This window comes from Buceros rhinoceros, unplaced genomic scaffold, assembly GCF_000710305.1.
Source record: "Buceros rhinoceros silvestris isolate BGI_N320 unplaced genomic scaffold, ASM71030v1 scaffold23102, whole genome shotgun sequence".
Lineage (NCBI taxonomy): Eukaryota > Metazoa > Chordata > Aves > Bucerotiformes > Bucerotidae > Buceros > Buceros rhinoceros.
The window spans coordinates 44,045-56,442 of NW_010401445.1; the positions used below are offsets into that span (position 1 = coordinate 44,045).

At 48.7% G+C, this 12,398-nt stretch overlaps 1 protein-coding gene across 1 annotated transcript in view; it reads right to left on the reverse strand.

Moving 5' to 3' along the window:
* Positions 1 to 11,090, reverse strand: part of FANCM (Fanconi anemia, complementation group M) — a gene marked incomplete at its 5' end in the record, with an annotated part of 39,473 nt that extends 28,383 nt beyond the window's left edge. Inside the window, 7 exons of the mRNA XM_010132263.1 lie at positions 1,262 to 1,510; positions 4,311 to 4,517; positions 5,131 to 5,315; positions 8,411 to 8,506; positions 8,988 to 9,116; positions 10,662 to 10,794; positions 10,959 to 11,090. Coding sequence (XP_010130565.1) covers positions 1,262 to 1,510; positions 4,311 to 4,517; positions 5,131 to 5,315; positions 8,411 to 8,506; positions 8,988 to 9,116; positions 10,662 to 10,794; positions 10,959 to 11,090 — 1,131 coding nt within the window. The remainder of the gene's footprint in view (positions 1 to 1,261; positions 1,511 to 4,310; positions 4,518 to 5,130; positions 5,316 to 8,410; positions 8,507 to 8,987; positions 9,117 to 10,661; positions 10,795 to 10,958) is intronic.
* Positions 11,091 to 12,398: the final 1,308 nt, after the last annotated feature.

Below are 12,398 nucleotides of genomic sequence, written 5' to 3' on the forward strand. Positions count from 1 at the left end.
CAGCAGGAAATTTGTTCAGCACATTATCTGCTCTATGCAGGTACCGCCTCTCATTTCTATTTTCTAGGACAGGCTTCCAAAGGATCCACGTTCTGCTCTGTTTGTTTGGTGTCTGTTTAGGCCACCCTTGGCTCTCCTCGCTGCCCGCCACCCGGGCTGTGCACACAGCCACAGACCAGCGTTACAGGAGGCTCCGGTGCAGAACGGGAAGCGTTGTCATCAGAAGGATCATTGCCACCGGGTCTGCAGCACATGCTTTCACCGACAGAGTGTTTGGGCCAAGGCTGGCACGTTGGGATTGAGCTGCACCACGGGAGACAGCAGGACTGTTTGGGAGACCAAGGGGAAGGTGATGTTCCTCTGCCTGATTTTGTACCTTGCTGCACCTTTCTACGGTCAGCCTGTAGTCTGCCCTGGACTGTGTGTGCAAAGAGCAGATGCCACGTTGGACAGTAAGAGTTTCTGTGATCAGAAGCATGTGATAACCAACAGTCTAACCACTCGCACACTGATGCATGAAGAGTCCCAAGGTTCTTAGGAGTTTCTTCGTTCAAGAAGTTGTCCTTGGTCTTCACAGAAAGCCCTTCACCAATGAGTTCGAGCCAATTTCCAAGCACTTACAACCCTTAGCTCCTTCTTCCTATCTTGTCCCTGCGTCCAGTTTGCTGAGCATTTCAGTGCCATGGAACCGCATCAGCTACAGAGCCATTTCTCTCTTTAATTTTCCTCCATGGTGCATGCAATTCATAGATCTCCTACCCTGGATTTCTCCTCCCCTCAAAATCCTCTCGCTTTCACGCGTTCCTGGTTGACTGCCATCTACAGCGGTGTAAGACATAACTTCTCTCGTATTAATAAAGTCATTAAGTTGATCTCTCAAAGCCCAAAACCAGATTTGGTATCGAATTATCACCAAACATTTCAGTGACAGTTATGCCACCTGCCTATCAGGAGACACCATCAGCATTTGTCTCTTCTGTTGGGCTGGAGTCTCTGACCTCCAGTCCCTGGCTCCATGGAGACACACGAAACAAGTGTCTGATGCCAGGTGCGGATCCATAAGGGCAGCGCGCTGATGTGAGGAGGCTGAAGGGACAGGATGAGCAATCCAAGCAGCAGCCAGCACAGTGTCACAGTCAGAGGCTACAGCTGACAGAAATCATACTTCTCTGGAGCCCTGAAACTGCTGCGAGCCCGCGGTTCTGACAGGCTGTAAGAGAGCACCATGAGAGAGCCGCTTACACCCAGCTCAGAAGAACACCGTAATCCTCTTACCAGCGACACAGGAAAAGGGAGCAGATTTACGCTGCAGAGAACTGGCTCTTCTCTCTGTAGAAAGTGTTCCTGAGCTGCTGGGCTCGTATTCTTCAGCAGTAATAAACATCTTATGCAGTTTCGGGTTTATGCCCTCTGGAATCATACGTGGGCTGCGCTGGTAGAAACGAAGCATTTTGTTCCCTGAAATAGCTTTGAGGATGCTCCGTTTGTTCAGCTGGCTCTGGTTGTATGTCTGTAAGAGAGAAGATAAACCAGATGTTGTTAGATTGTTTTTCTACAGCACTTGACCAAAAGTAAAGGAGCACCCGAGTGCCTGTGGGGTTTCCCATTCTTTATGTTCTGTCAGATATTTTAGTACAGAAGAAAAGATAAAACCCAAAAACTAAGTCAAATTAAATTTGAATTATCATGGGTTTGTGCCCAGGTAAAACATTCAAAAGCAAATGTACCAAAAAGCAAGGAAGCCCCAAAGAACAGTGGTTGTTCTTTAAGTTGCAACAACACAAACCACACAGGCAGGCTCAGTTTTCATGCTCTGTAAATGGACCAGAGGTTGGCAGGCCCTTGAGAGAAAGAAACGCAGCCCTTGCCCGGGGGAATCTGCAATCTGCAATAGATAGGGGGATGATGGTAATTAGATTACATCAGAAACAAAGAAAGGAGGTCAAGCAAAAAAACCGCGTAAGATCATTTGTTAATGTCGTACACACTCCAAGGCCTCTTAATTACCCTCCATTTCTATTGTGCAACAGAGACACCAGGACAAAGACAGAGAAACTAAGGGAAGAAGCTGGTGCCCCCTCTGGAGCTGCATCCCCTGGCCCGAGTCTTTCTTGTCCTCACACTCCTCTCCGAGTCCCTGTGGCAGGTCGCTGCTGGGACAGTGTGCCCAGCTGGGCAGTGCGGTGCTCTGCGGGTGACGTACGGCAGCTCTGCGTGACTGCGAGATGATCTTGGAAAGCCAGGATTAGAGGAGACGGGCACAAAAGGATGCTCCCCACCTAACACAGGATGAGGTTAACGACTAGCTCTAACAAACTGTCCCTCCTGCACTCCAATACAGAGATTTTAAGCCCAAAACAGGCAAAAAAAGTCTTTTTATAGAACACCCCCCAATATTACCAAATTCATTGCTTAACAGACTTGTTACTCGGCTGTTCCCGAGACAGCGTGTTTCCTGAGCTTCACAGCGCGTCAGCCTGGCTGAGGGGAGCCCGCGGGGCTGTGGGCTCCTGGGCCCTGCTCTGGGCTGGCTGAACCCACACCTCCCAGCAACCTTCCAGGCTGAGCTGTCGCCAGGCGTTACAAACCCCACACCCAAAGAACACATCTCAGAACAAGCCGAGCGGGACGGCGGAAGAGCTCTAAGCCAAACACTGGGGCACATGCAGGGTGCCAGGGCATGAGGTGTGGAGACGCAGAGCGCTGCCACATGGGAGAGCCAGAGCCGGCGAGCAAACGCCTGAGGACCGGGACAGGGCAATAGACACTGTGAGGGAAACTCCTGGCAAATGGCAAACTTCCAGACTCGCTTTTACCAATGTTTCTCAATAAAATGTCTTCAGAAGCTTCACAATTGACTCGAAGTAGTTTGATTAAAAAAAAAAAAACAAAAAAACCCAAAAAACAAAATCAAGGAAAGGATCAATTTCCACTAATTTATAAGACCATTAATCACTTCAGCTGCAAGTTACGTGATGGGGCAGAATCTCCACATTAACAGATCTGGAAGGAGACTCAACCAAAAAAAGGAGAAAACCCACCCAAGCCAAACCAAACCAAGCCAAGCCAGCCTGTCCTGTTCAGCAGCTGGATTTATTTCAGGATCTCAGAACAAAAATATATAAAATTACTACCCTACTGGGGGAAGGTTCTGCTTCAGAGATTTCTGAGAAAACCTGCAGCAGCCAGTAACAAGGCTACTTAGGAGAAACTCCAAGGAATTTAAGGGACCATTTCCAGGTCCCAATAGAGAGCAGAGCTTTCAGTAGGACCAGTCTTCATAAGCAGTGTGAGAGAATAGTTACAAACACCACTCACTTACACCACTCCAAACTCTCCTCTGCCAAAGCAGCTTCCTTCCCCTCAGGCAGGACTCCTTGGACCCTCATGCAGAACTACACCCCTGCTACCTGCAGCTCTAAACCAGAGGCACAATGCTGACTGGAATGAATGGAACAACAGCAAGACTCTGAAATTCTGGGTTTACAGTCAGCCTACGCAGATCTCACTCCTCTGTCATGAAACCTGACCCAGCTCAGGACCAACCTTCACATGTAAACAAAACCAGCAGAAAAAAGGAATCGGTTTTCAGCTGAAGCAAGGTGCTCCCTAAAAACACCTCGCGGTGGAACAGGCGCTGCACAACAGACCTGCAGGGACACAGGTTGCTCCGCACCACTGTCAGCAGAGCAATGTCCTGTCCACAGGGACAGCCTCGCCTCCTCCCACCAAACCCTGCCCGCAGGCTGGCGACAGGGGCTGTGGGGTGAAGCTGGGCAGCCCCCCCCTCGCAGTTCACACTTCCAAGGGTACATTAGCTCCCCAAGGAGCAGCCTGCACTCAGAGATGATTAATTGTCCTCCAGAGTGAGTGCTGAGGTTCAGGAATTTAACAAAAGTAGATTTCCAGTTAAGCTGATCTCTTCAGCCCTCACACATAAGTCTGCTCCCACTAAGTCCCGCCCTGGAAGCGCAGCGTCGTCAGCAGTTCAGAGCATGACGCTGCCAGGGCTCCCTCTCGCAGGGCTCATCCCAGCTCTTCCACACCTTGCTCTGCACCCTGGTAAAACCCCGGCGCTTTCTGAGCTCCCACTTATCATTTACAACACCAGTGACATTTCGAACAGAGGCCTGAAGCCCTTCATGTCTTCTCAGAATATCCTGGGGTATGACACTTTCCTGCAGGGACCATCCGGGTGTTGCTGTGAGCGCTCAGGACTGCGGTGATTTCTAAAGCACAGGATAGGGTTCCCTGCAACAGCCTAAACAAGGGACTTTGTTTTCCCCATGCAAAGAAAGCCATGCACTCACCCGTTCCTCCCGCCCCTCGGCGAGGATGACAACGATCCTGCCTTGGCGCCTGCGCCCCGTCCGGCCCATCCTCTGCACCAGGCGAATCGGGCTTTTTTGAGCGTCAAAGCAGATGATGAGATCAACTTCTCCGATGTCTAAGCCTTCCTCCCCAACACAGGTGGAGACCAGGGTGTTATACCCACCTTCGCGGAAGCGTCTTACCACCTGAAAGGACAGTTAAAAGCAGAGTTAACGCGGGAGCCAGAAGGCCCCTGACACACACTTTGCAGTTTTTCTAGGTTCAGAGAGAAGTTGAAAAAATAATTTAATATTTTCGAACTACCAAACTGAGTCTTTCTGAACTTGCCAGCTACTGGCCCATGATCAATTACTGTCCACTAATGTTCTCAAGATACCAACTCTTCAGCTCTGAAATACAGTCAGAAAGCACACCTTACTGCAACTCCAGCTACAGCAGCCTTCTAAACGCCATCCTCCCAGCTTTGTAATTCAGGAGTGGTTTGGTTTTTAACTTTGCTAGATCAAAATTTGTATTTTTATTTTACCTACAAGAAAAAAGAAGTCCCCGAAGCAACTTGAATGCTCCCCCAGATTATCAAATATGCAGAAGTTAGCAGTTGTTAATAGAATGTAGACACGTACAATATTTCCTCTTACTCTGTTCAGGGAGCATCATTTTGGATACTCTGAAAGCAGCTGAACTACTCAGGAATTTCCCAGGGACCCTTTCAAGCCCAGCCACTGCCACTCTCCCTCTACCAGTACTCCTGCAGTTACTTGCACAGCAATACTCTCCATCGGTATTTCGAGTCGTTACCTCGAGCTGCTCCTTTTGTGTGAAGCCTTTTATGCCCTTCCCCGTGGAGTGGCCCACAAAGGTCATCACTCTCACCACCGGCTGGAGCCGGGAGAGCATTTCGGCGATTTCCTGCACGCTGTCCCGGAAGGAAGAGAAGATCATCACGCGGGTATCCATGGGCGCGCTGTCACTCGTCACGGCATCTGCTTCATTTCAAAAAGACAGAAAAGCTTTTTGACTGCAAATTAAATAATTACCAGTAAGAAAGTAAGGACAGGTCCATCCTCCAAGCCTCACATTCACAGCTCTCATCTCATGTAATGGGAAGAGTTTGTCCAAGGATACTCCATTTTGATTTTCAAAGTTTTCTTTAAAAGAAATTTCATTTAGAAAAAAAACCCTAACAAGTCAATAAATAAACAAATCCAGCAGATAAAAGTGACAGTCAGGAGCCTCATGCTATTTAGCCAAACTCCCAGAAAAGGCTCCGAGACATACCTGCTCAAGCCACCTCTCCTCAGAACCCGCGCGGTATTCCGCCCATGGAGGATTCGCACCAGCCATGGTGAGAACGTGCCGTTTCTAACGGCGCTTTGGAAAGCTCAGGTTTGAGGGCAAGTCTCTGGAAGTCAGCTTTAGTAACACAGTGAATATGATTCGATGTTTTAGCTAGAAACCAGGCAACTGCAACACTGCTACAGCGTGTTCTGCACTACGTGCCACCCAGGGCAGAGGGACAAGCCACGTGTTTCAGAGATAGAGCAGGCTGGATGCATCTTATAGGAGTCCACACTATTCTCCTCCACTGACTTTATTCTGAACAACATCATTCTCGATCTATTTTTAGCATGATCTCATGACTTGAATAGCACCAATGCTCAGCAGCATCTGTCCCTGTACCATGGAAATGTTACGCTACTGTCGTTACCGCCTTGACCTTATCCAGAACCAGCCCTGGGAAACCGAAGACATTAGCAGCCCATAATCAATCTGACAAGTAATCCAGGCATGGCGGATTAGCGGGAGAAGCTCACTGTGCTGAGCCAACACCTCTCAGGGGATGGCCCGCGTGCTGCCTGGCACTCCCCCAGATGGCAAAGCAGGGCCATAGCTATGTGGTCAGGGAGCTCAGGCTTAGCCCGCCTGGGCACCAGTTAGAAGTGGTTCCGAGCTTGCTCAGGCAACTGGGGACAAGTTCTCATGTGAGAGGTTTCCTGTCAAATGGAAGAAAGAGAGTTGCTCCTGACCCAGGTGACAACTTAGGCTACTCATGCTCTCCTTCTCCACCTCAAACGTGGGGCTTTTCCACGAAAGTGCTTTCCAGCACTTTTTTATTTGTTCTAAAAACTACAGAACAGTTTGTTCTAAAAACTACACAGGAACAAACATGGTAAACCACAGTTCAGAGCACTCGGTGCTGCGTAACTGGCCCAAAGCACAGCTAAGTTCAGGGGAGATCCTGCACACTTGCCTGAGTTCCTGACACAAACGGCCCGAGTATTTTCCACTGCTCGGCTAAATGATTGAGGCTTTTATCCCAGAGCCTTCTGGAGGAGCAAGGACACATGCCATTACGCTTGGAATCTTAATAAGCACTCGAGTGTTTATTGACAGACTCATGACAAGTTCCTGTCTGGAGGAGGGAGAAATCAGGACATGGGTGTGGGCTCTGTTCAGAGTCCAAACCCAGCATTATCATGTAGCTACTTGTGTACCTGTGAATTTAGACTTTACTTGCAAGAAACAGGGAGTAAGGGTAGAAATACAGGTTTGGGGTTATTGCTCGGAAGGGATCATCAGAGACTCGATGACGCAGTGAATAATAAGGCAAATAAATAAATCCACAGTGCCTCACCACTTCTGTCAGCTGCATTTGGGCTGGAGAGGCACGAGCTCAGGAGACAAGCTGGAGCTTACTACCTTGACCTCGCGTGTTAGTGACAAGGACAAAGGAGGTTACGGTGACTGGGAGTGAGGACGGACAGCAGGAACCCCTTACAGACCTGGCGGAAGGCACGACTCGACCTGCTAGCACAGCTCGCCAGTCACACTGTAAGAGATGCTGTATTTCTTCCTGCATAGTTACTGTAATTTCATATTTATCACTGTAAAGCCTTACGGCTCATGCCCACTCACCGCTGAGGCTCATGCACACAGACAAACCCAAGCCATTCGCAGTGACTACCTGTCAGTAATAGTGAGAGGCAGGTCTGACCAGCGTTGCAAGAAAAAGCTATCCAATGGGACTCATGACCCCCACGCTATGGAAGAGGGAGGAGTATTAGCTAGGAAACTCAGTTAAAGTGACCCCAGTACAGAAAACAGCGTCTGAAACCAAAAGGCAATAGCTTAGAAAGATGTTGTCACAGGAAACAAGACAGAGGTGTGGCGGGAGGCCGGGAGGCCAGCAGGAAGGATGAATGGAAAGGGGCAGGGTGCGGGAAGAAAAGAAGTAATTTGATTAAATGCATTTGGACATACTAGGAACTAACAAAACCAGAGATGAGGGAACTAGAAAGTGGCAGCCATTCCAAGTGTATTCTGAGAATCAAGCAGCTAAGGAGGAAAAACCCAGCAAAGCAAAACAGAAGGGCAGGTCAGAGATTGCCAGAACCTCCCAGAGCACAGGGATCCAACCAGACAAGGACCTGGTGAAGCAGTTGCTGTTACCGATGCCATCATTCCAAAAGCACCAGCTGCATCAAGAGGCTGACGCGTCCTACAGCCAGAGAGGTCTGAGAGATTCAGAATCACTCTCCTTCACAACCTCACACTACTGGATGACACCTTGCTGTTCTCCCTTTTGGTCAAGATGAAAAAGAACAAGAGACAGACGAATGTAACTGGAGGTGCTGAACGTCAGCGGATGCCTCGGAGCCTGTCATTCTCAGCACCAGGCACCAGCCGAGCAGAACTGGGACCCTTAAACTCCAGAACTGCGTCGCATCCAGCCCTGCAGGAGGTGAGGGCAGCTCTGCCCTGAGAGAGGGTTTCCAGAACACTCTCTGCGACTATAAAACCCATGAGATCACTAAGCTGTTAGAGCAGTTTATATCAAATGAATCATCATAACTTCTGGGATGTGTTTTCTTAAGGAAAGGTGACGGTACAGGTGTTCTGAAGAGGACTTTTCCACACAAGACACATGCACAGATATACACACACGAACCACAGGAGCACACACACCAATAAAGCAGCACTTGATCAAATAAGGAAATAAACCAGTAGGTTATTATTGTTTTCACCCACAGGTTTAGCCCTTCAGATACTTCTCCAAGTTGTCGGGACTCACCAGCACATCCCTTTTTCCAGGATTTGAAGTGTTCTACTACAATTTCTTCCAATTTCCTTAACTTTGGGTGGCTGTAGATAAAATCCTTTTTATTTTCAAACTCTGAAAAGGAAATAAAGCAATTAAAGATATAAGTAAAGCTACAGCAAGTACGAAGGTTTCATGAACTTCATTTCCTCTCACTGTTATTCTCCAAGTCAGACACACAAAACCCTGACACTGGTTCCAATTCCATTCCCTATCAAATCCATGAACTCCTCAGGGAAGTACAGTTGAACCCAGTGTCTGAGCAGGTGTTGTTACTGCCGATACAGTCACACTGTAATAGTTTAACTTTTCATTTTAAATCAAATTTAAAACTTAAAACATAGAACACTTGTTTGTGGGTAGCTAAAGCCACCAAGAGCAGATAGACAGACAGGTCACAGTCTGGGGAATGAAGAATATCCAAGAATATCCGGAAAAAAGAACAGCCGAGGGCAGCACGGCCAACAGCTTCCTGCAGCTACAAACTACCCAGAGGTACCGACACTTTCCTTTACACAGTAAGTAAATATTCTGTCCCTAAAGGGAAAATACTGACCTGTTTTGCTGCTGTAAGCATTTCCATTTGCTGCAGCCAGAGAGGTGTCTGCAAACATGTCTCCAAGCTGCTGATACAGCCTCATGAAGTCCTCATTGCGACCGAGCTCAGTCTTCGTCCGGGTTAACCCTTTGGAAAAGGATGAAATCCATCAGTGTTTCATCTCCGGAGGGAATGGAATTTTTGTTCTCCAAAAGACATGCTTTCCCAGAAGCCGCCAGCTCCTTTCAAGAGCTAGGAGACAGCTGTTAGCTTTAGGAAAGGTAGTAAACATGGGCTGGCATCCACACGTTTTCAGGGAAGGTGCCGTTATAAAATTTAAACACGAAAACACAAATTTAAACAAGAAAACCACATTTATAGACAGAAGCTTGGTCCTGGGGGCAAGCTAAGGACTTTTACTGCAACCATTTAGCCCTAGAAAAGCCCAATGCAGAAATGACGAGGGGGTGAGACACTGGCCCAGGTTGCCTAGAGAAGTTGTGGGTGCCCCATCCCTGGCAGTGTTGGATGGGGCTTTCAGTGACCTGCTCTAGCTGACGATGTCCCTGCCCATGGCAGGTGGTCTTTAAGATGGTCTTTAAGGTCCCTTCCAGCCCAAACCACCCTGTGATCCTATGAGATGCTGCCAGTTACACAATGAGAAGGGGACCCAGACTAAAAGCTAAATTTAAGAAGTTTCATGCGTGATTTTATGTCAATGTCGAAAAGAATTTTGTTCCCCTCAGACCAGAAACCAAACTCACCAGAACACCAGCACAAAAGACCTATTTATTAGAACTATTTTCCATCCGCCTCCTTTCAATAGCGGACAGGGGTTCGATGGATCTGAGGGACTAGGACAGACGGGAAGAGCTCTCTGGTGCCTAGCGCTAACAAGAGCACGTGAAACAGTAATCTGTAAAAACGCCAAAAGCATCACACTGATGAGACCTTATCACCAGCCCGTGCACACTGTGATAACACACTCTGCAGGTGTTGCAGAGCACCGAGCAGCCACTGCAGGCTTTTGGTCCGGATGCAGGGCAGAGCAGTGCCCGTTCAGTGAAGCAGTGCTGCAGGAGAAGGGGCTTTTGCTCCCTGTGACAGGAGCAGGAAAACAAAGGGAGGCCAGACAGAGCATTATTGCATCATGGGGTGAATTCACACTGTACGCACACCTGGAGCAGCGTGCACAGCTCCTGCCATCTCGACTGAGAAAAGAAGAAGGAAGACAGGGACAACTTAGTACTGTGCTTAGTGAGCGCGATGAGATTGGACAGCTGGGATAGAAATTCCGGTGTGACACATCTGAATCTGTAATCTTCTGGCAAAGTTGCTTAAAACTCACACATGGGTTTGCTGCAGGGGAGGAGCAAGTTCTCCATTTAAACTGTTTAATGGCTATTCTCTGTCTCCCTGTGATAGTACGGCTGCTTACTCCCTTTCTGCCTGATTTTCTCAGAGCTGCTGCCATATAAACACATTTGCTGTCCCAAATAGAGAATATTTTTATACTCTGCGACACACAATTCTTGGATATTGCGCTATCCTATTTCCAGGAGGGACAAAGGGGAAAACACCAGGTATATTCACAACCCATCCATTACATGAGATGTTTTGTGCAAACCTAGCCAGGCAGCTGAGGTAAGTGACACGGGGAGGAGTGGAAGGGTGTTTCTGAAGACACTTCACCTTTTGATCCATCCATAATTCCACTAAGGTAGATAAACAATGACCGCACTCCCATCTGCAACAGCAGCTCGTAACCATGATATAAACTGATACAAAGTGCAAAATCTCCTTCAATTACGCCTTGGTGTATTCCCTGGAAAACAGAACAGACTCGCCGTTACCTCCCGACATCGACAAGCATCAGGAATCACGTCACAAAGGAATTCCAACTTAAAGTGCATGGTGGAACAACGTACGCTCTGGAGGGTTAGCATTCCCTCACCCCTTCCAGAGGGCGAGAGAGGCAAAGTCCTTTACCATGTTCTGTGAAGAAGGGTTTTTTCTGTACTGGTCTCTCGCGAGGATGATCTGGTACTTGGTAAGCCTGGGAACCTCCCGCCTGGCTAGGACTCCTACGCGAATCAGGCGTCCAGCGAAAGTCTCAAGCACCTGCGAACAAAACACACGGCCGCTCAGAAGGTGGCAAGGGACAGGCATTTAGGCCTCGGAAGTGGCTTTGTTTTTACAGATCTGACACAACAGAACCCAAGCAGCTCATTTATCATATTCGCAACGTAAGATTTTTCAGAACAAACTGCACTGGTTTCTGAAGGATTTGTTGCTGCACCAGATGATGCCTGGGGCTCTGCCTCACCATTAGGCTCTCCATTACCAGCTTGTTTCTAGGCTTATTCACAACTTTTCCTCTAAGAACAGCAGAATTTTTACAATCTTGGTCCCCCCTTGGGATTTGTGCCCTCCAACCCACAGACAAACACCCTCCTGCCCCCAAGATAACACCATATCCACCAAATAACAGCACTGGGAACCACACTGTGGTTTTGTAATCACCCGAGCACCGAGCAAGCAGAGAGGGAACGAAACAGGATGGGCAACCAGCTACTGCTCTCCTGCTGCAGCCCCTTCCTTACGGGTAACCCTAACGCCAGCAGCATTTCAGCCTCAGGAAAGCGTGCGTTCACCTTTGAGAGCCTAAACCACCGCAGGAAGAGGACTACCAAGAGGCTCGAAAGCTCTGTATGGAGGGACGGGAGTCGGGAGGTGTGCGCAGGGAGGAAGGAGTGCTGGCAGATGGCCGCACCACAGCACGCTCCATGCCCCGCAGAAGCCTCGCCAGGAGACAGTTTGTTTTTGTACATCACATGTACCTGCTTTCCACATTGCTGCAACAAGGGAACTGACCTGCACTAATTCATCTTAATCCTGCTTTTCCTCTTTGTTTCTCAGCCTTAGGTGGTCAGGATTTACCCATAGACTTAGTTTTGCATGAGCGCTAACTCTGCAATAATTGGAGTAATCAGATTTGTTCCACAAAAAGTACTCACAATCCGTTGGCCCACTTGGCTAGTTGCACTGCAAACACCTTAGAGCACAGTACCAGGCTCCTCCAAGGGTGCTCTGGACTCGATTTGGCAGCAGACAGCTCCCGAGCACTGCCTACATGCACATGGTGCTCCCTGGGTTTTCCAGGCGTCACCGCCAGCTCAGCTGGGCTGTGCCAAGGCAGCTATAGCATAGCCATGGCCTATTCCTGTCCCTGCTGCTCTTCCAGCCCGCTGGAAATCCAGCCCGGCTGAACCAATACACACAGCTCTGATGTTCGGCCTCAAACAATGCCGCAGATGAACAAAAAACCCAACTGGGAAAGGAAAGCGCAACGTGTTGATATGGGAAGTGCCAACCCGCTGTCTGTCCTCGTCACACACCCAGCGGGTGCACAAACACCAACCACCACCC